Source organism: Oenanthe melanoleuca, chromosome 1A (genome assembly GCF_029582105.1).
Source record: "Oenanthe melanoleuca isolate GR-GAL-2019-014 chromosome 1A, OMel1.0, whole genome shotgun sequence".
Classification (NCBI taxonomy): Eukaryota; Metazoa; Chordata; class Aves; order Passeriformes; family Muscicapidae; genus Oenanthe; species Oenanthe melanoleuca.
In genome coordinates, this window is record NC_079334.1 from 22,294,334 (window position 1) to 22,319,247 (window position 24,914).

Sequence of the window (24,914 nt, forward strand, 5' to 3'; positions counted from 1 at the left end):
TGTTTGATGAGGATGGTACTTGCTAGAAGCTTGTCCATGTCTCAGTTCCTTCCAGAGAAATGAAGGGCAGAAAAAATGTCAGTAATTTACCATGTTGTTAGGATTAATGCCTTCATTCTCATGCTTTCTCTTTAAAAAGTCTGGCCCATCCCCAAGTAAAACATAGCTATCTCTAGGGCAAAATACAGCAGCACTAGTGCTAGCAGCACCATGGGAAAAGGAATAAAAGCATCGTCTCCTGTTGAAATGGCAGGAGAAATTTCAGGGTCATAGAAGGCAATTGTAGGCTTGCAAAATACTTATGACACCAGGGAATGTCCTTATCTAGTAAAAAGCAACTGATGGAATTATTCCATACAGCTCACAGCCAACTCAGCTGTCTCCAACAGAAACAAGTTTAAGATGTTTCTTCCTTCAAGATTTATTGACTCCATAAACTGCTTTCACAAAATTAACAAATCATAACACACTCATGTGTTTCAGTCTGCCAGCCTGGATAGAAAATGACACTAGCAATGGTTATTGTATTTTTCCAATGCAGTTTCATAAGCAAGCTAATTTCTCCCAAATTCCACTATAATTCCTTAGTGAAATGTTTCCCCCTTGCCAATCCATGGTGAAAAAGCAGCACCAATTAAAGGGCTTTTTCTAACATGCTGGAATGGCAATGCCCTGCCTGTGGCAGGAGAAACGTGGCTGGCAGCACGGCAGTATCACTGGGATGATACTTAAACATAAGCAAAGACAGGGATTCCAAAAAATAAAAAGTGACCTGGATTCCATCAGCATTGCTCTAGTAGTGACTGTTAAAAGAAAAAATAAACCAAACTCAATTCAGCTTGGTCAAGAGAAGCCAAAGATTTTGCTTTCACTTGTTGGCAGACATGTGGCAGCACCAACTATCATTACAAAAATATGCAAAAGTCAGCAAGTTGAAAACTGAGTAGATTGTGTGTTATGCTGAAAGAAGTCATTGGCAGCATGAGGAAATATAAAAGGTTTACTATACCTAATTTCAGATTTTAAGGAGAATAGCTTGCTCTCCTGCCAGCTTGTTTTCAAGGGCTCTGGATTTTAACAGAGCAGACAGACTTGTGGCTGATCATTTAATCCTTCTCACCCCACCTCCCCTCCCTGCTTCAATGTACAATACAGGAACATCCACAAAGTGCATAACAATATAGGCTTTGTTCTTAACTTCAATTTAAGAGCAAGATATTTCAGTTCAGTTCTGAAGCATTTCTAGTGAAAAAAATGTTTTATTCTATCAACACCAGCTTTGAATATTCTCACAGACTTCTGTATCCGGTTCAGTGTTCCCAGCCTCTGATTCAATGCAGCCTGTGTGCATTTACCACTACCATTCCTTCCAATGTTCATACTTTCTTCCATGCTGCTTTGCCCAAATATCCTTCCCTTGCTTTCTTTCCTTCTCCCTTACTCTCTTTGCTCCCTGTGCTTAGAGCTTTTCCCTTTTTTGTGTGACAAATAAGCATTTTTCCTTCTCCCTAAAACACTAACAAAACGCATGTTCAAAATTCCCACGGTTTTCTGTTAGACATTTCAAAGTAATTTGTTACTCTCTACCCAGCTACAGTGATCATGCTGTTACATTATACTCCATCATCCAGATTATTCAGGTCTCAAGATATCAAACCAGGAATTAAATCAGGGACTCAAATTTTAGTGTTGGGCACCTGCAGTTTCCATTGACTGCAAAATAATTGCTTATTATGGAGCATTTTGGAAAGTGTCACTACTTGCCTAAGTGACTAAATACCAAATTAGGACATTTGTTTTGGATACTGCAATTCTTATTTTTTACCAGCAGATTATCCTTTTTTGCAGCCCACTGCACCCTGGCTCATCTGTTCCAATTTCGATTACAGGCTTTCCCGTGTTCTACACCAGGCTTGACATCCTGACATGATCCCTGGCAACAAGTTATCACTACCAGTTGTTTAATCTTGGAACTGAAGTAGCACATTACTTCAACTGTAAATGAATGAGTGAATTGTGAGAACAGCCTGTCTGCTGACCCATGAAAACAATTTCCCTCTCTTTCAGAGTGACAAGATTTAAATCTTCAGAGACTCAGATTTTCATTTGCTTTTATTTCCAAAATGAATCAAATTACACAGATGTGTGAGCAGGGAACCAGTTTCTAAATATGACATGCCTTCCCTCCCATTAAAAAGATGAGATTCTTTACAATATTTAAGCACTTGGTGTGTAAGTCAAAGTTAAGTATAATTTTCCCTGTACCACATTCTTCCCTTACCTCTTTTCTCAAGGAAATCTTGGATTTTGGCTCTGGGATCTTGGCTAGCAAGTACAATATAGGCAGTGAGTGTTGACTGGGGAATGACGACCTGCAATAAATAAGAACTCCTGAACAGCAGAGGAAGTGTAAAAGGTGCTTGTAGGCCTGTGTTTGAAATAAGGGTGATAGAACATCTGCCAAGGACTTCAAGAAAGTCTTTTTTAATGGTTACAGGATAACTCCTGTTTCATGTCATGTGACAAAATTGATTGAAAAAAACAAAAAACAAAAAAAACAAAAAAAACAAAAAAACAAACAAACAAAAAAAAAAACCAAACCAAAACAAAAAAAAACCACCAAAAAAAAAAAATCCAACAAACCCAAACCAACAAACTTTTTAGTTATAGTAACAAGACACAGGGTGTTGAGGAGCACATTAAGTGCAGGTAGCTCGGTGTGCAGCTGCAGTGTCAGCTGCAGGTTGGGTTCTGGGTGGTGAGAGCCCCAGGCAAGAGGCCAGGAGCTGGCACTGACCCTTTGCACAACAGAGAGCACAGGACCTGTGGCACAGCCAGGTGACTGGACACACGGACACAGCAAGAGCCAAGGACTCAGCTGGAGAGCCAGGACTTTGTCACTCACAGATTGGGAGGGTATAAAAACTTAGGGCTTTCTTTGGGGTCCCTTCTCAGAAGCACCCAGTCGAGCTGCTATTTTTTTGTTGCCATGATTAAATTATTTTAAGGATCCATATATTTGAGACTCTGCTAAGGGAAATCCCAGCTTGAGCCAGTGGGGAAACCTGGTCTGACTGTTTGGAGTGTGGAGGATATAGGGAGTCAAGTGAGGAATCTGCTGGGTCACTGGAGTTCCCCACTGAGAAAGGGCTTCTAGTCCGAGTGTGGCTGGCAGAGTGGCTTCTGGATGGTCAGACAAGGAATTTTTCCTTAAGAGCAATGAATACTTTTAATGAAAGCCTGAGCTTCTGTGACACATTCACTTGCTGGCCACAGATATTTGTGGATATATTTTTATCCTGCATTCCTACCAGTCTTACTGGTCTTTTCTGAACTGCTTGTCATCGCTGTGCAGCTACTTGTATGACAGTTGTTGACCTACCAAGATCACCTTCTGCCTGGTCCTAATATGTCTCATATTTGCATCCTTTGCTACCCCAGGGAACAACACAGAATTAGGACAGGAAACCAGAACCAACCAGATCTCCCATCTATTGCTGTAAATACTACTGGCCTCATAGGAATAGATTATAAATTGGCATCCTGGAGTAGTGCAGACCACTGGTGAGCTGTCACCTGCATTCCTAAAAAGCCTGAAAAGCAACATCATCTGCATATGAGCAGGCAGCAGATACCCAAAAGGACTTTCTGGGTCACACAGTCCATTGTCACGTTGCAGACTCCACATCATCTAAAGATCACATTACTTCCAATTTTTGCATTTGATAAGACCTGTTTGCTCTCCCTTATAAACAGCTCAGCAGCACAGTCCAAAGGCCAAACATCTTGTCTCCAGCAGTTCGTAGTGAAGGGTTACAACAGCATCAAACACCAACCCATACAAAGAGACCCTTTCCCTGGTATTCCCTTTCCCTGAATCTGCTCATAAGGAATGTACTGACTGGAGGCTAAAATTTCATCATTTCCTGGAAAGGACATCTTAAGTGAGCCATGGAAACAAATGACTATGAAAGAAAGAGACAAGGAAAAGAATGAAATACAGATGTGGAAGCAAGCAAAGAGTAGCCAGGTAATAGGAACAGAGTAAAATAAAGCTTAACACAAGCATTCACTACTACGTGGGCCACACAGGTTCTCTGAACCTTTGGTCTCCCAGTCTCCAAGGACAGCCTTGTGGCAAATTCTGTCAGGAAGCAATGGATTCTCTCCAGAGTTGAGTGGCTCAACTGCCTGTGTATTTGTGTAAACTCTTTCAAGTGAACAGTGTGGCCAGAATGGTGAGCAATGATTGGAAAACCTCCTCAGAGGCCTGGGAACTTTGTGTTTTTCATGCATGGCTTCATTTACACTTTTTCTGCTTCTTAGAGCAGAGGATACATGTTTTCCAAGCTAGTACCTGTTAGAGAGGCCATAGAGATATAAATATGTTGTATGCATGTATGAATTCAGGGAAGGAGGGCAGGAACTGAGTCTGAAAGACAAGGGGCAACTCAGTTTGCAACTGAGGGTAACTTACAGCTTGCAGGAGCTGCATTTCCTGACAGGAGTGAAACTTCTCACCTATCATCCATTCTGAAATTGCACTGCAAAGCTGTGTCTTGGACTCATCAGTACTGAAACATAACCTTGGAAAGTAAGCACAGAAACAGATATACAAGGCTTGACTCAGCAGTGAAGACGAAAATAAATAGGGTTTAAAGAAGAAAGAATGACAACTCTACAGTCTTTTTGGTCAAGAGATCATGTACACAGTGTTCTTTTGAATAACAAAGTCTACATTTCAGGCAAAGTAATGACTGCAGCTTTGAAAAACTAATAGGGAAGAAGTACGTGATTTGGTAAAAAAAGAAGGATAAAAACATTTCTCCTTCCTCCTTTCTTTAAAGGTCTGGTTAGCAAAATAAAACAATCAGAAAGAGTGTTAGTGCAGGACTTTTAGGACACTGTAAAAGCCAGCTGTTAAAAATGAAAGCATTAAAAACTAATGAATAAGTAAGTAACTAAAAGAGAGAAGGCAGAGGCAAAGTAGGTGAAAGTGTATTTGTTGGGTGATAGAGGGCACACATGAGGGATTAGAAATATAACCTGTGCTTTACTGCATTTTATTATTTTTTTAGGTTACTAAGATCCATCCAGAAGACAGAGGCATGAAGTTTCCTGGCTATCAATCAGCTATTCAATGAAGAGTACCACCTGTGACAGACACTCCATTATCTCCAAAAGTCATGGCATCCATGATAGCGGGATATTAGGATACTTGCAATAATTAATTAATAGATGCCTGCACAGTACTCTGAAAATCTCAGTTTACAGGATAAGTATTAATTTCAGATTAATCTTGTATGATTCTTTCCACTCTCCTTGTGTTTTCTTTGCCTAGCTATAAGCACTGGAACGAGGGCCTCCTGGTGGTGAAATCTGTGGCAGACAAGCAGGAGGAAAGCACATTTCTTTACAAAGCAGCGAAACGGCTGTTTTTTATCTCTTCAGTTAGCTATAGTGAAATAAAGAAACAGAGAGAGAAAAAGAAGTGTCAGCTTTGTCAACAAAATATATTTTTGGTATTTAATATCTACAAGGGGCATCATTGGCTGCACAGCACTGAAGCAACAAGAATGACCTCTGAATGACTGCTGAAAATTTTAATTGGCAGGGAATTAATTTCAATATGCCAAAAATGTTTTAGTTTATAGGTTTTAAACTCAGCCTCATTTAGCCCACCAGGTGTTACTGATAGGTAAGGCTTTATAAAGGTTTTATAAAATAAATACTCTCTTTGATGTCAGACTAAGCCTAGAGTAAGTCTACTGAATTCACCAGTCAATGGGGTTTCCCTGTAATTATTGATATAACAGAGAACAATAATAATCCCACAGTGTATATGAAAAAAACAAGAGAAACACTATGGAGTTAAAAGCAGCTCTGAGAACATCTAAGCTATAGATTCTCTATCACTTTTGAGCCAAAAAAGCTGAAGAAGATGCTCCAAATTAGGCTACCAAGAACAGCTTGGGTCAATTCCAAAATTTCCACAGTGCCATGTGCTACAGCCCTATCTTCATCCTGTCAATCTCTCAGTCTTCACCAGTGTTCTCAAAGACGTCTTCCTGGGAACACAGGCAGCTTCCTTACACAATGGCTGTAACATACAGGTTCTTCACCATTTATTGGGCTTTTGCAGTTCCTAAGTGATCTCTGTAGTTATTGTCTTGGGAGAAAGAGTGTGTGCTAGATGTTCTTCTCCCCACAGAGTGACAGGAACAGAAGGATGCATACTACTACACCATAATGCTTTTAACATAGCTGAAAATCATATGTCAAACTATATATAAATACATATATGTATGCATTTGCAATGTACTGAGAGACAATGCTAGAAACAGCAACAGTCAGTTCTTGTCTTGGTATCTACCTGATGTAGGTGGAGAAACAATGTTGAAAAGCTGCTGCCAAAATACCCTGGGAGGTTGGTGCAGTGAGGAAATTCCACAGCATTTTTCAAGGAAATGGAGTCTGGCGAGAAATGAAATTTCATCAAACCATGGAGAAGAAGACAGATTCTTGAAGCAAATCACAGCAGAAATCAAAACACTGAACCTCCTTCTCTTGGTCTCCAGGGGAAGCTTTCTGACCTCTTGTTGACAAGCCCTACCAACTATGAGACCATTCACACAGGTATTATCCACTGTGGGCACAGCGACCAGGCACAGAAGGAAGCATTCACCTCACATGCCAAGGCAGTGAGGATGGGCTGCCTGGCTTTTTCCAAGTCTCTGCTCCACAGAAAGAAGCAGTAAGAGAAATACTTTGAGACCCCAGATGCATGGGGCAGTTTAGTTTTACAATAATTACAGCGTATTTCTAGAATACTCACCCTGCTTAGTGCAAGGAGAACTCAGGGAACAACTGTTCTGAGACATACAGGTTTCTTCTAGGAGGTGAACATTACTGAAAAAAAATCCCAACCAAACTGAGCTCAGTCCCTCACTATCCTGTATGGTCTTTGACTCTTATAAGCACTCAGGTGAGCTGCCTTTATTTTCTCATTTCAAAATTGCAATTATACATGCTGTCAGCTTTTCTTCCAAAGTTCTTGCCCTCATTTATCAGGACCTTCCTTTCATCTTTCCTGCCCAATAAAATCACCCGTGTATGGCTATTAAATAGTGATAGAAGCCACAACTACTTCACAAAGACCTTGCTCTGAACAGCGAGGTTTTATTCTACTTTTAAGGGTGTTGACTTCTTCCCCTACCTCATTATAATCACTTCTCTTATTGCAAAAATCACTGGTTTCCAGTGCACAGGCTCTGGTTGGTATACTGGGTCAGAAGGCAACTGTTTCTATAGCATGTGTCCTGCAAGAACCAGATATTGGTTAACTGGACTACCAAAAAGATACTGCAGCACTAGAGATTTTTCTTGTCTCAAGTCACTGGGTTTAACTGTGCTATTTTTCCAGTTCTCATTCCAAGTGAGCAATTTTCTGGTTCACTTAAGGCAGAGTGCCAATTAAGCACTCTGGGAATAAAAGACTGTTAGATAATTTTTTTTTCCTGAAGAATTAATAACTGTACAAACCAAATCAAAATGTTACTGATTTTCTTCTTTTCTCCTCCTTTTATCCGCCTGCCCCCTGCTTTTTTTTTTCCCTTGTCTTTATTGTTCCCTTTTAAGTAAAAGCAGGATCTTAGTATCTCATTAATCCAAAATTTTTCAGGAAAGCCCCAGGAAGTCCTCAAGTAAGCTTTTTTAACAATGAAGCAAGTAACTTCAGATCGCTATTCTAACATATTGGAGAATTATTTTATAGTATAGGAGTGGCATTTTGCCTCTGTAACATAAAAAGTGTTGGTAATGCATGTTACATACCCGTGCCATTCATTCAAAATATCCAAACCAACTGCCACTGCCACCTCCCATGGAATACAAGCCAGCAAGTAACACAATGAATCTAAATGTATTCCATCACGTGCTGAAAGGGAGGACTTTGCAATGCGCACGGGAAATCAGGATGCTGGGACTGCTTCAAAGGAAGGCGTGTGAGGAGCTGCTGCTGTGCAGTCACCATCCCTGGAGGCGTTTGAGAAAAGACTGGACGTGGCACTTAGTGTCACGGTTACTTTCACATGGTGGTGCTCGGTCATAAGACAGGACTTGATGGTCTCAGAGATCTTTTCCAACCTAGCTGATTCTGCACTATGCTCTTCTCTCCAGCTCCTCACCCATCACCCCGGAACCCGTGCAGTCCAGGACGCCAGATCTCCTCCACTTCTTCTCCCACGCTCCCAACCAAGAAGGGGTTCTCTGCCTCGTGGCGTTTAGTTATTTATCTGGAAAAACAAACAATCCCCAAATTGTTGGCCAAAAGCCAATTTTAACAACTCTCCCAGGCGATTCGAGCATTTTAGTGAAGGCGATAAGTAAAGCGCGGTGAGCACGGCGTTAGTTCGGCACAGCGAGCAGAGCCCGACCCCCGAGCCCGCTGCCGGGCACTCCGCCCCCGTCTCCCTCCAGCACGGGAGGCGGAGCTGCGGATCCCATCGCCCCGGCAACGCGGCGGCCGCAAACCGCTCCGGGACACGCGGCGGATCCCACCGGCGGCGGATCCCACCGGCGGCGAGCGCCGGGAGCGGGCGCGGCCCCACGGAGAGGTGCGGCCCCCCCCGGGACTGAGGGCGAAGCTCGATGGATCAGCCCGGCCCAACCGCCCCCGCACCGCGGGGCTGACCCTACCACTGCGGCGCGGGGGGGATGGGGGCATTCTTCACCGGCTCCGCTCTTGCCCAGCCCGCTGCTTTCGCCAGTGAGATGCCGGGAGGGAAAACAGAACAAAGGAGCATCCCGGTGGTGGCGAATAGCGCCCCGCGGTGCTCCCCTGCCAGCTGCCCGGCGTGCCCGTGGGGTGGTGCGGCCCGTGCGCCCCCGCGGTGCCGGCTGCGCGGCGCTGGGTACCGGCGGGGCGTGGGAAGGGCCCGAGGGGAGGGGGTGACAGCTGGCACCGCCCTCTGTCACCCGCCCGGCTCGGCCACGTGGCGGCCGAGGTGCGAGGGACGTGCCAGTTGAGGGCCGGTGCTGCCTGGTGACAGTGGCAGGGAGGCGGCCGGGAACCCCTCCCTCTCCAATTGCCGTCTTGGCCTGAGAGCTGGGGGCTCTGCCTGGGGAGAGCAGCTGCCTTGTCACATCACTGCTCTTGGCCCACAGCCCCGCTGTGTCTGTCCTGCTCCTTCAGGAGCCCGCCGTGCCATGCCTCTCTTTGGGAACTCCTTCAGCCCGAAGAAGACTCCCCCCAGGAAATGGTCCTCGCTGTCCAACCTGCACCTGGTGAGTCCCAGCACCTGCGGATTGCTGCAGGAGCGCTGCCTCGGTGGCAGAGGGGGGTGGCTCCTGCTCTGAGTGACATAATCCTTACAAGAACTCCCAGCTGCATATGGGGCAGGAGAAAGTTCTTGGACACCAGAACAGACTCACAGCACCAGGCCTGACAGTTCAGGAATCGTTTGGACAATGGCACATGGTGCAGCTCTTGGGATGGTCCTGTGTAGGGGCCATTACAGGAGTTGGACTCAGTGATCCTTGTGGGTTCTTTCCAGCTCAGATATTCTATTATTCCAACCTTGTTGCTTTCTTCTGGCAGTGCAGCACCCCTCCTTATCATTGGTGACTATACATGAAGCTAGAAATGGAATAACTCAGGGAAGAATCATCATCACCCCACCTGCAATCCAGAACTGTGTCACTGAAAACTTCTCACCAAGTGGTCTCCATGTGCAGGGAGATGAGTGGGTGGGAGTGGGTGGCAGGGACGGCAGTGAGAGGAGCCAGTCTTCTACTGCAGCAGTACATGACCAAAGTAGGGTTCCAGGCTCCAGGGCCATTTGGACCAGCATCTTCCACTGGAATGCCAGTCACTAAGAAATGGGAGAGCAGGGGGTGGCTCTGTAATTCTGTGAAACTCTTGAGTGTGATTTTCTCCCTGCAGATGGATAGATCCACCCGTGAGGTTGAGCTGGGCCTGGAATACGGCACCCCTACAATGAACCTTGCTGGCCAGAGCCTGAAGTTTGAAAATGGCCACTGGGTTTCAGGTAGAGTACAGCTCGGCTTGCTCTGGTCTGAAGTAGCCACAGTTGTCTGACAATCTGTATTTTGACCTCCTCCTTTCCTCCAAGAATCAGGAAGCTTCATGGGGGATCGCAGGGAACTGCAGCGCTTGCGCAAACGAAACCAGCAGCTAGAGGAAGAAAACAACCTACTTCGGCTGAAAGTGGAGATTCTGCTGGACATGGTGAGCCTCTGCCCAACTCCTGCCTGCACATAGCAGTGGGGATGCCTGTGCAAAGGGTGCTGGGTCCCCTGAAGAAGGCTGCTCTCACTGCACCCCACTTTCTGCTTTACTCTGCAACACAGGTGTAATGGCAAAGTGACTGAGGGAGTAAAGCCTGATCCCCTCTGTGAAAAGAGGGGAAGGTTCCTCCCACATCAGAGTTTGTTGTGAACACTATGACTGAGGAGAGGGAAGCCCCTGCAAGTGCCATATCTCCTGTTTCCCTTTCTGCACAGTATATGGCATTTTTCTTGCCACTCTGTCTTCTGCCCTAACTATGAAACTGAGTTACTGCCATTGTTTCTGGTCACAGAAGATTAAAGCTGTCATGAGGGGTATGACATATATCCTATGTGTAAAACTATGGATGAAAGAATTTCCAGGAAATAAACCGAAATTCAACCTTACCCAGAGATCACAGCTTTCATGCTTAAAATCTAGAGACATTCAGTGAATCAGAACACACATGTATTCTCAGTTAATAAGTGATTTAGCCTTTATGTCGCTCTAAACAAATATTTTCTTTCCTCACTCTTCATGTGTTTTAAAACTGGAAAATGGCTTTTGTGGCTGGAACACTTAGCAGAAGCTGCTCTCCAGCTTTTCCAGGCGATCTCAGTGAAGCGTGACATGGCAGCTCCCCCCTTGCTCAACAGGAACAAATTCCCTCCTGCAAGACCTGGCTTGTGGCTGTAAATCTCGTTTGTGCTGTGAAACTGGGAAGGCCTCACGAGCCTTTAACTCACTGCTGTTGTTGTTTGCTGTGTGTTCCAGCTCTCTGAGACCACGGCCGAGTCCCACCTCATGGAGAAGGAGCTGGAGGAGCTGAAGCAGCATAACCGGAGGAAGAAGTGAACAAGAGGCAGCCAGGCTGGTCTTGGCCCCCGGGATGCTGGGGCTGGCTTGGGCCTCCCAGCCATGTTGGTACTGTGTGGAGGTACTTTGTTTGACGGGACCACGGGTGCCGAGACGCCTCCAGCGTTGTGTGGTGCCGCGGGCACTGCTAATGGCTGGTTCGGCACCACAGCGCTGTTCAACAACACGATTTTCCTCAGAGCACTTTACCTTGCTACGTTTCCTCACGGCAGCCCAGCACAGGTACCCTCTTCTCTAAGGCAGCCGGACAACAGGCGGTGAAGATCTGTCTCCATGAGGGCTGCTGCTCGCCCTCTGCTTACCGAAGCGGGGAGACCTCTGCCCGCTCCCCCTGGGAGCCCGCGGCTGCTTGTACAAACCTCACCGTCTGCCTTGGGCGAGCAGGATGCTGGAGTTGCTCGTTCTGAGAGTTCTGCATATTTTACATAAAACCTTGCAATTAAAACCCGGTTCTGAGGGTGTTTGTAACGCGTCGCGCTATGCTGCGGGGGGCCGGGGCGGGGGCGGCCGATGCTCCTCCGGGCCGCCAGGGGTCGCTGCCTCAGCCGGGCTGCGTGGCGGGAGGGCCGCCGCGCTTCCGGCGGCGCTCTGGCCGCCGCTCCTTCCGTCCTGTCTGGTGGCGATGGCGGCCGCGGCGTCCCTGTCCCCGGAGGAGCTGCTGCCCAAGGGCGGCGCGGGCAAGGCCGAGGAGCTGGAGGACGAGCTCGACGAGGAGGAGGAGGACGACGAAGAGGTATCGGGGCAGGCGGCGGGGAAGGCCGGGCGGGCGCGGTGACCCCGCGGGGGCGCCCGGGGCCGTGCGGCGGGGCCTGACACGGTGATGCCGCCCGCAGCTGGACGAGACGCTGGCGGAGCGGCTGTGGGGACTCACGGAGATGTTCCCCGAGAGCGTCCGATCGGCGGCCGGGGCTACGTTCGACCTGTCCCTGACGGTAGTGCAGAAGATGTACAGGTGAGGGGGCGGCGGGCGGGCCGGAGCCCCTCGGAGCGGGCCTGGCGGGCAGAGCGGGGGCGCGGGGCGGCTCCGGCGGCTTTCGCGGAGGTTTCGGCCGCTGGTAGCGCAGTGCGGGGCCTGCGGGGAGCGGCAGAGCCACGGCTTTTGTTTATGGGCGGCTTGGGCAGGGCGGGGATAAGGAGACACCCCGGAGCTCGGGGTTGGATTTGGAGGCAGGTTTATTGTTGACGCACGGGAGGGAAACGCGGGATTGTGCCAATAAGAACCGATTCCTAGGGTTCTTTCTCCTTGATAGATTCTCTAGGGCAGCTCTGTGGATTGGGACCACCTCCTTCATGATATTGGTTCTTCCTGTCGTCTTTGAAACCGAAAAACTGCAGATGGAGCAACAGCAGCAGCTGCAGCAGCGACAGGTGAGGCAGGAAGGCCGGCCCTCTCTCCCGGCCCTGCAGAGTTGGCTGCGAGTGCCTGCACCTCCCACTGCTTCTGGAGCCTGGGGAGAAGGGGGCAGCCTGTTGTAGGTTGTGGCCTCACTCATCCCACCAGATTCTCTGGCTGCATGTTTTAATTGGACAATCCTGCTGATTCCCAGTGTCAGGCTGGCAGCAATCCCTGGCAAGCACAGCCTGGCTTTCACCAGCTGAAATATGCTGTGAGGCACTGAAATAGGGGCTGTGGTCAGGCACTGACCTTGCTGTTGCAGCAGGCACGGGACTGGTGCTGCAAAGTGCCACCAATACCTATGGGAGGGGGACAGCACGGCACGGCTGTCTTGTGTCCTTGAAACCCCTCACCAATTGTTTTCTTTGCAGATCCTCCTCGGACCCAACACAGGGCTGTCAGGGGGAATGCCAGGGGCCCTGCCTCCGCTGTCTGGGAAAATCTAATTTGCGGAAGCTGAGTTGGATTCATATCAAGTGGGAAGACCTTGCGATTATGATGTATTGAACTGTTGATTTGTTGGGCCAGGGCATTTTTTCTTTTCATTTTTGGTTCTCCTTTGGGACATTGACCTGTTCATAACGAGGGAGGGAAGCCCCCCTCTGGACCTGATGATGGCTCCTGTCTGCATCCCCCTCTCCTTTAGAAATCATGAGTATTTCCTTTTATTCAATCACTATGCCATAACCAGTTACAGACTTGGACTGGAGGAGCTCCTCTGCCAGCTTCTTGCCCCCACGAAACACCCTGGGGCACAGGTCAGGCTTTGAAAAGCAGCAGTCAGACACAACAAATGCTTTCCTGCCTGATTTGGAGCTGAAGGACAGTGGTGGCAGGAAGTGTGACTTTCCCAGCAGAGGAAGGAGGGGTGCCGGTGGCAATCAATACCCCGTGGAAAATACTCTTTGGGAAGATGCATCTGCAGAAACACTTTCACTGCAGCTGTGTGTGTGTGAGAACCGAGGGAGCAGCAGGCCAGGTTTGAGACGATCACATCCACGCAGATTCTCTGCCTCATAAAGTAGAACAGACATCAGCTGCGTATTTTTTTGTATGGAATATTAAATAAATCCAACCTGAGCAGTGTGGTTTTAATAGATGTCCTTGAGGGAGGCTCAGTTCTTTCAGAGCTGCTGGGGGACTTCTGGGTAGGGATCTCTCCATTTCATGCACAGCCTGGCAGTGCAGAAGGGACTGATGTGGCTTTGTCACCTTCAGAGGGGTGGGGAAGCATTGCATGGGTTATGGGAATTCTCTGGGAGGTGATCCTACCTCAGCACCAGTGTCTAGCATTTAAGGTCCTTAAATCACAGAAACGTGGTGGTTTTATAACCAAAGAAAAAAATTTATTTATCCTTTACATACTTTGTTACAGAACAATTCAATTGAACATACAGAAGTGATAGGACATTTATATGGAAACTTTTTTTTTTTCCATTTTTAATATTTGGTTAAACAAAATACATCTCTGTAAACAAACCCAAGACAAGGCTCTAACAAAACCAAACAAGCAAGGAAACAAAGAGGGGCTTCCCCGCTCCCGAGCAGTGGGACTGGACCAGCTCACCCACCCTCGGGCACAGCAGCCTCACCTCCCACGGGGATGTGATCATACACTTTCCCTTTACCTGAGCAGCTGGATCACACTGTTTCTCCCCCGGGAAAGCAGCTGACATACAAGGAGAGGAAAGCAGCCCCTAAGTATTTTAAAACATCTTTGCATATTGTGCACTGATCCATTGGCTTGCAGTTTCCATGCAAACAGGGTTTTTCTCCAAAGTGCAACTTCAATCAGCATAGAAAATGTTGCTGTTGAGATTTATATTTTCCCCTCCTGAAGAAATGGCTTCAAGTCAGGAGCAGAATGCCTGCAGGCTGAACATCCTGCCTGGAAAGTGTTTAAAAACTCTGCCAGCTGGTATTGGTCATTGGAATGTGTTACGAAATAGGACTTTTTAAAATGTAAGAGCCATTTGCCCTTGACTGTGGGAGGCTGTGCTCAAAGGACTGCCAAAGTGCTTGCCAGGTGTCCGGGGGTCAGCAAACACCATCGTCCTGTCGTCATGTGGCCTCTGTTCTCTGTTGGGACGGTGCCACTTTGGTGGTCTCTCAGGTTCGAGCACCTGCTCATGCATTTGCAGAGCTCTGAAGAGAAAAATAACTGAGAAAAGGTCATTACAATCCCTCCTTTCACCACCTCAAACATCAGTAATGAGAGTTTCCTGCATGATGGAACAGGATCCTTCAAGCTCCATCACATCCCAGAGGTTGCTTTTCAACCAAGACGTGTAAAGATGGAAGCAAACAGCAGCTCAGCCAGGAAGTGCTAAATACAACAAAGTCAGTTCCAAATTCAGCATTTCCTCCTCCTGCCATGGAAGGCATGGCTGAGCTACAGCTCTCCTGGATGACTGGGAAACAGCTGGTGGAGATTCCTCTTAGTGTCTCCGTGTCTAGTCTCTCTTCCCCATGGAAGGCAGGAAAAAGCAATTCACCCATTAATGGAATGTTTGTTGGCCAATGCTAAAGGAGAGGTTGGTTCAACTACCAAGCCAGGGTGTCTCCAATGCCTCAAAGTTCTGGTGGACCCTCTGCAGCTCCCACACCAGTGGATGGTAGCAATAAAAGGGAAAAACTGACTGCTATAAAGGCTTCCCCTCCTCAGCCCATTTTTGTTTTATAACTTGACCTCTTTCAATTCACATGACATCCGTGACTGTGAGCTAGACTTCTGGAGAGAGGAAATAAAAGGGAATAAATTTCTTTGGAAACCTTTTCAGCTTTATTTCTCTCTCCAAGGAGCCCCTAAACTACTGGGTGACCATGCAGAAAACCAAAATAACTGTCAAAAAATAGTAAAAAAAACCTCACCATAGCACGAAGAAACCCAAGCAGACTGTGGCCTCTCTCCAGTCCAGAAACTTGATATTCCTCAGCCAGCCTGTGCTTGCTGTTTCCATGTCACCTTACCCAGACACACTGCCAAACAACCGCTCACCACATACAAAAATCCTTGGAGACCCTGGGGAAGAATCCTCTACCCAAAGAATTTCTTGGAAGATGACACTGGTTTTATTATTCCTAATTCCTAGCACAAACCAGCCCTAAGAAGCAGAGGGTCGTGCTGAGCACCGTACCATTGCTAGTGTTTTGAGTGTCCTGAGAGACCCTTAGGAATTGCAAATGTCTTCACGACAACTTGTTTTGGAGGGAGAGAACTGCAAAGAGGTGGCAGCATGCTCAGCCCCTGCTCCTTCCTGACAAGCCCTGGAGGGAGCAGTGTCCCACCACATGCAGCCTTGAACCACATGGGGAAACAGAGGCCCGGGGTTTCCAGGCACTCTTTCCCCCAGCCCAGTTTTTCAAGAGCATGATGATGCCTTCCAGCTGGCCAAAGGGCACTGCAGCTCATCCACTTTGCAATTAAAGTGACTGGCTTCCAGTTTGCTCTGCTCTGCCCTCAGCTCTTCCCCACCACCACTCCCCATGTCCTGTGCCATTGCCCTATTGCACCAAGGAGGGACGAGAAGAGCCTAACAAAGGAAATTCCAGACGAAGAAGATTTGGGGCACCTATTATCCAGGTTTTAGGACATCAGGAGTTTGATAAAGGGGAAGAACTGTAGTGGGAGGACAGAGTTGGCCCGGGTCACACGTCAGCTCTCCAGGTCTGATGTGCTTCCACCTCCTCTGGCACCACCAATAGGAGTTCACAGTTCTTTCCTCTCAGCTGGTGTTTCAAGAATTTCCTATCATAAAGAGAAACAGAAACAAGTAATACTGAATGTAGAACTTTGTCATCTGCAGCAACAACTAAATGCAACTAACTATTCAGATGTGACAAGAAATGGGGGGAAACCCCACTGTCTTTGGTTATTTTATGACTGAAAAATCCCACAAACAAATATTAAATTTGCCCCAATAAATTCAAGCATCTCTACCCAGAAAATTCTCATAATCAGACAGATATTATCTTAACCTTATCAGAGATGAGTCTATATAGATGCCACTTTCTTACTTTCCAAGGTAAGAAAAACAGAATTAAAACCAACTTTAGTTTCTTCATATTTCCAAGATCAAGAATCCCACCTTAATTTAAAATAATTTAAACAAATCTGGGAAAAAAAATATTTTTCTTGTTAAAAAAAAAACAAACCACTCCATCATTTAGATGTCATTAAGGAGCAGTGTACAACTTGGTCATTTGACACGTTTTTTTAGTCACTTTCTGCATTTAAGCTTTTCCTAATACCAAACTTGAATTACTTCAAATAAATATGAAAAATCAACGTTTTCTCCAATATATTTTGGCCCAGATTTCCAAAACACCCCGTAGAGAAAGCCCTTTTTTATTGCTGAAGAACAATACACCTATGATGAAATCCACCAGAACCTCTGCACAGTAGTTTCATAAGAGAGTTACTTTACTCCAGAAATTCACCAAAACTTCAATGGCATGGCTGGCTCTGCAAGCACTGCACATGTGCAATCCCTATCTCAGAACAAGTCTAGTCAAGGAAGTAAAGCTGCCAGTAGGATTACAGCACAATGGAATGGAAGCTAAACAGCAATCAAAAGCAGGTGAAACTTTACAAACTATTTACAATAATCATCTTTTGTTGAGATTGAAGAGGGAAGGGGGGCCAAGCCAGAAGGGCAGCGTATGCATACATAGGAAAAGTGATTCCTAACAAACAGCTCTTTACTGCTGTCAGGGATAAGGCTGCACTTTTAGTCTGGAAAGCCTTTTGTTGGAAACATACAGATTGTTACTAAAGAGGCAAAGAATGCTGATACTGTCATGTTGGAGGAGGGAGAAGGGCACAGCACATCGTGTTGCAGGTGCCCCCCACTAATACCAGAGGTGGCCTCTACCTTTGCCACTGATAGAGCCAGACACGTAAGAGGCCAAGTCAAACCCTCCTGAGCTCATAGAGACACCACTGCCAAAAATCATTTTCCTAGCTTTGCACAAATGGGGCATAAATCCAAGTGGAGGCAGAAGAACCCTGTTATTCTCAAATTTTTACTCTTGAAGGTCAGCCATACCAACTGTTTAAGGACAGACTTCTTACCCCCAACAGGGAAGGATTAGAGGAAATCCTACCTGAGCTCACTTTCACCTCCAATCCACTCGGGCACCTTGAGCTTGGAGTCGAGGTTGTAGTAGGTGCCTCCCACCTCCCGGACACAGATCCAGTGCTGTCGCTTGAGGGGGAGCTTCAAGGGGCCCCAGCAAAGGCTGGAGGGCAGATTCATGATGAAGCCCATCACGTTAGACAGGGCAATGGCGTTAACATCCCTGAAAGAGTGCAGAACACAAGACATCAACCAGATTATGTTCTGGTGCTTTCACTTCAATCTCTCATTTTTACAAACAGTAGCCACCTCTAGAATCACACAACTTCTCAGTACCTGCGCTTATCCCACCAAACTGCCTCGTAGCCTTTGGTCTGAAGTGCTGCCATAATCACGTTCACATCATAGTTCCCATTCCCCAGCATGCTCTTCTTGTGGGGGGTCACCATGGTGTTGGGAGACAGCCTGCAAACAGAAGAGGAGAATGCTCTAGCAGGTGTTTGCTGAACCTGTATTCCACAACTGGAAAGGGGCTACTTGCTGTGCAACTTGAAGTACATTTCCAGTGGTTTTGTATTTAAACACAAACTATTCCACCCTCTTATCCATCAAATGGGCTGAGGGAACTTAGAAATGCATTAAGAGTAACTTTTATGTACAAACCCTCCAAAAATCCTGCCTTTGACACGAAAAAAATCACAAAGCTCTTCCTCCCTGACCCCTTGAACTGATGCTTCTGAAGGATGCTTCAATCATGATTTTTCCTCAATTTGCAGTTGGAGTAAATGCCAGTTTGCTATTTAGGACAATAGCTATTACAATTTCAAGAGTTCAACAGTCAATAGCAGTCTTGAAGACTGGATAAGAAAAAGAGGCAGGGGAGGTTGGCTGCAGGAAAGGTTGCTGTTCTTTCTCCTCCACTGGTAAATGAAACAAGTATTCAGACACAACGCTGTGAAGATACTTGGGGTTGGGAGCTTTCCAAAGCGTTGCAGTTGCTAGATGATAAAAAAATCTGTTGCTGTAGGTAACTAAACAGATAATCCTGATGCAAACAAATCTCTTCAGCTTTGACTTGTAAGTTTGCTTAGACATAACTTGCATTACTAGAGCATCTAGAAATGCAGAACCACAGTCCATTGCATTCATATAATTGCAGAATATCCTGAGTAGGAAGACATCCACACAGAGTCCAACTCTTGGTCCCAGACAGGACAGCCCTAAGCATCACACCACGTGCTTGACAGCATTGTCCAAACACCTTTTGAACTCTGTCAGGCTTGGTGCTGTTACCACTTCCCTGGGGAGCTTGTTCCAGTGCCCAACTACCCTCTGGGTGAAGAACCTTTCCAATCTAAACCTCCTCTGACAGTGCATCATGCCATTCCTTCAGGTCCTGCTGTTGGTCACCAGAGAGGAGGGATCAATGCCTGCCCCTCCACTTCCTCTGGTGAGGAAGCTGTGGGCTGCTATGAGGTTACATGCCAAAATATACAACAGCCTTTGCACAAGTTCAGATAACGGATGTGAGACATAACATGGAGAAGTGTGGCAAAAAGAGCCACTTCTCCAGTTTTATGTTCCCTCCTGCCCCCACCCAAGAAATTTTGTAAGGAGGGAAAACAACAGGATGTACTATTATGAAGATGACATCAGGAAAAGCAAGCACAGGGGAAGCTTGGAACAAAGAACGACACAGTCACATAATGCCGATCCAAAGAAAGCCAAGCCACAGATGAGTTCTGTTGTGGTGAGTTGCTCTCTCCATTGATAAGGACTCCATTTGCTAGTGCAAAGTTCAGATTTCATATCATCCAAACATCTGTATTTTATCTGCCTTCTCCTCCTCAACTCCATCCCCAAAACTCCTAATGTTCCTGCACGTTTTTCCCTCAGCCTGTAGCACACTGCATATTCTGCAGGCATATTTCATCCACTGAAAATCTCTCAGCCCCTCTGTATTCCTGCCCTTGTTACCCAACAAATTGTATTTCTTTAAAAAAGGTGTCCATGCAGCAGTGGCAGAAGATGTTGGAAAACTGTTTTTAACTTTAGCACAATAGTGTTTGATCCCCAGATCTGTGATTAATGCTTCGTTTTGTACCATTTCCTACTTTGTACAAATGCCAGAGATTAATGTGGCTTTGTGTTAACTCCCTACATCTGTGACTAATAGTCTTGTACCAGCTAGTGCTTCCTTATTTACCTATATCAGTGATTAACATGTACTAGCAGATGCCTTAGTTTTGAGAACTGGTTTTGAGAACTTAGTTTTGAGAACAAAGATAAGAGTACCAGGGCAAAGAAGGATAAGAGAAGTGCATGGTGACCTGACAACATACTTGAGATAGTCTCAAAGTGAAAAGATTCATTAGAACCATAAATGGGAAATCTGGGGAACAGGATGTTCCCAAATGATGCCCAAAGACCCTCAAAAGACCCCTACTGACATTCATACAAACCCATGGAAATAACTATCATATATGCATGTATTCAGGAAATATAATGCATCTGTAGTAGAAATGCAGTGAATATATACTGGATAGACTGCTGGGTGCACATTAGGTGAAGTGATCCCCATGCACCCAGCACACTGAATAAAGCAATCTCAGCTTTACTGCCTACCCAGCTGCGGAGAGCTTATTTTCCAGTGTTCAGTGACACCCTGACAGCGTAAGGCATTTGACAAGAAGAAAGCAGTGGACTGAGTAGGGAGTTTCAGAGCAACCAAGGCTGGAGAGGCTACAGACAGGTAGTCTTTGTCTTCAGCTTGAGTTTTTCTGCAGTGGAGCAGTCTGCAGCAGAACAGTCTGGGAAGTGTGTTCACTACAGAAGGGAGAGGAGTACACAATACCATGGTAAGAGGAAAAGTTGCTAATACCCACCATGAGGGTGTATTTTACTAATCACAGAGATAGAACCTGCAGCTTGTCACAGCTCTTCCAGCATCTCCATAAAGTAAGATCATTTGGCTACAGCTAAACTCTCAAGATCACTGCTTCAATCTACCAACTCTCCTGAGTGCCAGTGAGCAAGGAAAACCTTACAATTCAGAGAGCCCTTTGGGCTGCAGAAGCACCCTCTCATGGCACCGTTTTCCAGAGACAAGTTCATTCAAGAGTCGAAAGAACACATTTATTTTTGTTCCTTCACATAACTTCCAGAGCCCCAGAAATTCGATGGGCATGGGCAACAAAAAACTGGCACCTGTGAGCAAACTTGTCCCAAGAACCACCTCAGCATCTTGACCCACACATACCCAAGTAGGGTCCACAATCATCAGCTGAAGGATTCTGACTAGGCAAGGAATTAAATTGTTGTTTTGGGTTTTTTTATCAAGCCATTGAGCTGAGGAAGACTGACAAAGTTGGACAGAAATCCAGGTAGTAATCCTCCTGATCTTTCTACATCAGAAACTTTCATCAACATGTTGTCTTAACACAAGGGGCTCCAAGATTCCTGCATGCACTTGTCTTTCCTAATCAAGTCTCAATATGCAGATTCCAGTGAAGCGAAGAGATTTTGTTTGTATCTCTATGCAACACTTGGAACAGGCAATCATACTTCCTGCAACAAGAGCATCAAAAACATCAAAAAGGTATTTCTTGTTTTAGAGCAAAGAAGGGGGAAAGACCACAAAATCAGAGGGGTGCCCAGACCAAGTTTTGGCATATGCTTGAGATGATAATCATCAGACTATCCTGACCTTACACAATAGGATGCAGCAAAAGGGAAGCTAATGATTAAGCAATGTGGTTCAATCATTCTCCAATGAATGAGGTAAAAGCTGGAGAGCTTAAGTTTATTTGTGGTTTTGCTACCTTGTCAACACCAGGTTTAAAATCAGACCTCAACATTTTTGCATATTATTAAAAATATTCATCAATCCTTTATCAATACATAGAATGTGAGTAGACACAGGAAAAGACAAGTGACACATAAAGGGCAACTAAGTCAATGCTTCTTAAAGGCAAGTCAAAGAGCTACACACAAGTAGTCACTCAACAGAAATAGAAAGGCAGTGGCAATTCTTATGGATAGCGTATAGCTCCTCCATTCCTAACAGGAATATTCATGTGTATTTCCATACTAACACGGGGCTGAATCCATCTATGTATCTTGATCTGAATATTGGGATGGAACAACTCCAGGACAGAACAAAAGACAAACTCTCCCTCCTAGGTAAAGAGGTCCAACAATATTATTACCCAGTCTTTTTCTGAGAGGTTTCATGCTGCACACTAATTCTGTCTCAACAAACGCAATGAAAGCCAACTAATTAGATCATTACACTCCTTCTACCACATGAACTGCCTTTGTTTGCTTCAGGCCAAGAGCAATCTAGCTGTGATTAAGATTCTGACAACTGCTGCTCTGGAACAAAACCACAGTGTGTTTACACTGGACAAAAAGTGCCTTGAGCCTGCCATGGACCAGCTCCACTGCACCAGCAGGAGTTTTATCTACAACGCTATAAGAAATAGCATTTCAATCTGATACTTGCTATTGTCCTTCACCACATTCTTTTGCCAAAGACAGGCATGAGTTTGATGAGTCAAGTACCAGTTTCATAATTTGCCAGTTTTTAGGAAAGCAGCAACAGGCTCACAGCTCCCTGCTCACCAGCACACAGTACCGTGACTGCCTCATCCCACAGCCCGTGCTGCCATGATGTGGGATCTCCTACCTGTCACCAACACAAGATGCTGGCAACTGCTGGTAACAGGTATCCAACCATAACTTACATGATGTTTACAGCATCTGCAGGTCAAATATCAGAGGAAAGCCATTTTTCTATATCATCACTTAGCATCATCAGTGCTGGATCACCAGAACTTATAAAGGCTCACACCTTTATGGAGAATTTCCATAAAGCATCAAAACACCATGAAATAAACACTGAGCAAAATATGAGCTATTGCACAGGCCACATAAATAATTTACATTCATTCCTGTAAAACTCAAACCCACTTTATTAATTATCTGAAGCTCCTGGGAAACATTTAGCAATGCCACAGGGAACAGGCATCCAGCTACTGAAATTAAATCCAGTTTGAAACAGTGCAGAATCTTGCTTCATGGGAAAAAAAGCCCATAATATTTGAAAAACTTCACTGAACCTCTTGAATAAGGAGTCACTCATTTGACAAAACTCCTAATTTCTAAAAAACTTGTAAGTGTTGAAGTACTAAGTCAGTGAGTTTTTATGATGACCTGTTAGTCATTCCTGCCACCTTCATTCTCCCAAGGCAATCCCCAAATCTATTATTAATATCTCGGTAATTTATCTACACAAGGCAGAGGCAAACATATGGAAGACAGGTAGAAGAGGCATTAAAGTGAGTAGATAAGAGAGCACTCCAGCCACATGACAGAATCTGCAATAATGGCCTTGGACCCAAAATTGGCTGGGGTTACAAAAACAAGATACATTCAGTTCAAAACAGCAGCAGAGTCTGAATCCCTCTTCTTTCTATTCCCCCCCAGATAACACCCAAAAATTCCTCCAATCAGCAGAAGACAAGGGGAAGCTAATGCCAGTACAGGGAGCATCCTACCTCTGGAAAATCTCCTGCAGGGTTTCCCTAGTGAAGGCGTTGCTGTCCTGGAAGACATTGTTGAGTGCGTGGAGGGCACAGAGCTCCCTGCGCTGCTTCTCATGGTAAATTTGCTGTGGTGGTGGCTGGGATGGCTCTGGCGATTCCGATTTGGTCTTGTCACCTTTCCATGGCACACAACTCATTTTCTCGATGGGTGGATGGGGAGTAGGTGGTGAAAAATGAAGGAGGCTGAAGTTTCTGCCTCCACAGTCACAACAGCAGCCCACTGCCCCTTTCTTTCGTGGGCTAGAGCTGCTCCCAGCTTATAAATCCTCCTCTTGTGCTTCAGTTTATTCAGTAATTGCCTCTGACAGCTGGTTTTAAAAACCACATGAAGATCTGCAACCTCCCTCCTCCCACACCCCATAAAATGTAGTATTTCCCTCCAGTCCACAGAAAGAAAAAAATTAAATGTCAAAATGTACGATTCTCCTTAGTGACAAGGTACCAGCTGGAATTTATCACACCGCTCCTTTTCTTCCATCTCCTTTGGGTACTAAAAAAGGTACCCAGACAGGTAACGAGGAGCCAAAGTGCCAAAGGGAAGAAGATGAAGCCAGCGCCTGGTACTGCCTATAGGAGCACAGGGTGGTTAAGCACTTATCAGCTGCATTCCTCCATTCCTTTGGGAACGACTGAATCCTAGCAGGAAGATGCCAGCAGCTCGGGAAAGGAAACCACTTCTTGCTAGGCCACGAGAAACCCAAGTCCAGGCTGCGGGGAAGGCGATTCCTCACAGGTCACCCTGCGCTCCGACAAAGGGAAATCTCCGTTAGCAACCAGGGCAGCACAAAGCCCGTGGGAGCCAGGGCAGGGCAGGCGGGACCAGCCCCACGGCCTGCCTCGCACCTTTCCACCCCGCCCCTCCCCACCCTGCGCCCTCACAACCACACCACCACCAAAACAACAACACCCACAGCGACTCAGGCGGGAGCCGCTTCCCACCACCAAGGCCCAACGACCACCGCAGCCCACCGCGCTGAGGAGAGGCCCCCGTCTAACCCCCACCCAGCCCTTCGGGGCTCGCTGCCGGGCCGAGGCGCCCGCCCTTCCCCCGGGGAGGGTTAGAGGGGCCGGGCCGGGCCGGGCCGGGCTGGTCGGGCCGGGTCCCGCCGCCGCCTCCTCACCGCCCGCTCGGCCCCTCGGGCCGCCCCGCGCCGGCGCACGCGCGCGCCGGGCCCCGCTCGCGCCACTCTCGCGCACGCACGCACACACGCGCGCGCGCGCGCGCGCCACCCCGCCCTCCGCACGCGCCGACGTCGGACCCGCCCCTCTCTGACGTCAGCGGTAAAACGAGCCGGGACACCAGCGAAAGCGGTCTCAGCGCCCGCCGGACAAACAAACGTAAATCTTTCCCCGGCTTCGTTCAGTGCCACAGGTGGCGCTAGTGGCGATGTTGCCACAAGCGTGCGTGTGGCCAGGAGGAGCAGCAGGACAGGCAGCTTTTCCCGCCGCTCTGCAGGGGTCACCTGCCAGTCCGCAGAGCGCCTCAGCCAGGGAGGTTTCCTCCATGGCGCTGGCGTCCTGCCTGGCGGACTCGCTTGGCGAGCAGGTGTAGGGGCTTTCTATTGGGAGCCCTGGCTGGAGGGGCGGCGGGGTCTTTTGCAAACCCCCGGAGCTGGCGGCACGACGGGCCAGGACAGCAGGTCCCGCGAACTGCAGGCACGCCAGGCGCG

At 47.0% G+C, this 24,914-nt stretch overlaps 3 protein-coding genes and 1 long non-coding RNA gene across 8 annotated transcripts; 2 read left to right on the forward strand and 2 right to left on the reverse strand.

Annotated features, from left to right (window-relative positions):
- Positions 1-2,094: 2,094 nt before the first annotated feature.
- Positions 2,095-8,782, reverse strand: LOC130248621 (uncharacterized). The gene is made up of 2 exons (XR_008839674.1): positions 8,698-8,782; positions 2,095-8,294 (listed from the first exon to the last, which is right to left on the reverse strand). It is a non-coding gene; the product is annotated as an uncharacterized LOC130248621 (long non-coding RNA).
- Positions 8,288-11,485, forward strand: CBY1 (chibby family member 1, beta catenin antagonist). Of its 2 annotated transcripts, none has more exons than XM_056482498.1 (5): positions 8,288-8,615; positions 9,166-9,285; positions 9,944-10,049; positions 10,134-10,249; positions 11,063-11,485. In XM_056482498.1, the coding sequence occupies exons 2-5, from the start codon at positions 9,208-9,210 to the stop codon at positions 11,141-11,143; spliced, it is 381 nt and encodes a 126-aa protein (XP_056338473.1). In that variant the 5' UTR covers positions 8,288-8,615; positions 9,166-9,207; the 3' UTR covers positions 11,144-11,485. The 2 variants fall into 2 exon arrangements, with proteins under 2 accessions (XP_056338473.1, XP_056338472.1); XM_056482497.1 differs by having other exon boundaries at positions 9,194-9,285.
- Positions 11,486-11,737: 252 nt separating this feature from the next.
- Positions 11,738-13,659, forward strand: TOMM22 (translocase of outer mitochondrial membrane 22). Its single transcript, XM_056482491.1, has 4 exons — positions 11,738-11,897; positions 11,998-12,116; positions 12,415-12,532; positions 12,932-13,659. The coding sequence occupies exons 1-4, from the start codon at positions 11,787-11,789 to the stop codon at positions 13,004-13,006; spliced, it is 423 nt and encodes a 140-aa protein (XP_056338466.1). The 5' UTR covers positions 11,738-11,786; the 3' UTR covers positions 13,007-13,659.
- Positions 13,660-13,679: 20 nt separating this feature from the next.
- JOSD1 (Josephin domain containing 1) lies at positions 13,680-24,902 on the reverse strand. Of its 4 annotated transcripts, none has more exons than XM_056482495.1 (5): positions 24,708-24,902; positions 23,197-23,983; positions 17,975-18,103; positions 17,667-17,861; positions 13,680-16,308 (listed from the first exon to the last, which is right to left on the reverse strand). In XM_056482495.1, exons 2-5 carry the CDS (start codon positions 23,379-23,381, stop codon positions 16,209-16,211), a joined length of 609 nt encoding a protein of 202 aa, XP_056338470.1. In that variant the 5' UTR covers positions 23,382-23,983; positions 24,708-24,902; the 3' UTR covers positions 13,680-16,208. The 4 variants fall into 4 exon arrangements, with proteins under 4 accessions (XP_056338470.1, XP_056338468.1, XP_056338469.1 ...); XM_056482493.1 differs by lacking the exon at positions 24,708-24,902 and adding an exon at positions 24,366-24,464; XM_056482494.1 differs by lacking the exon at positions 24,708-24,902 and adding an exon at positions 24,156-24,327.
- Positions 24,903-24,914: the final 12 nt, after the last annotated feature.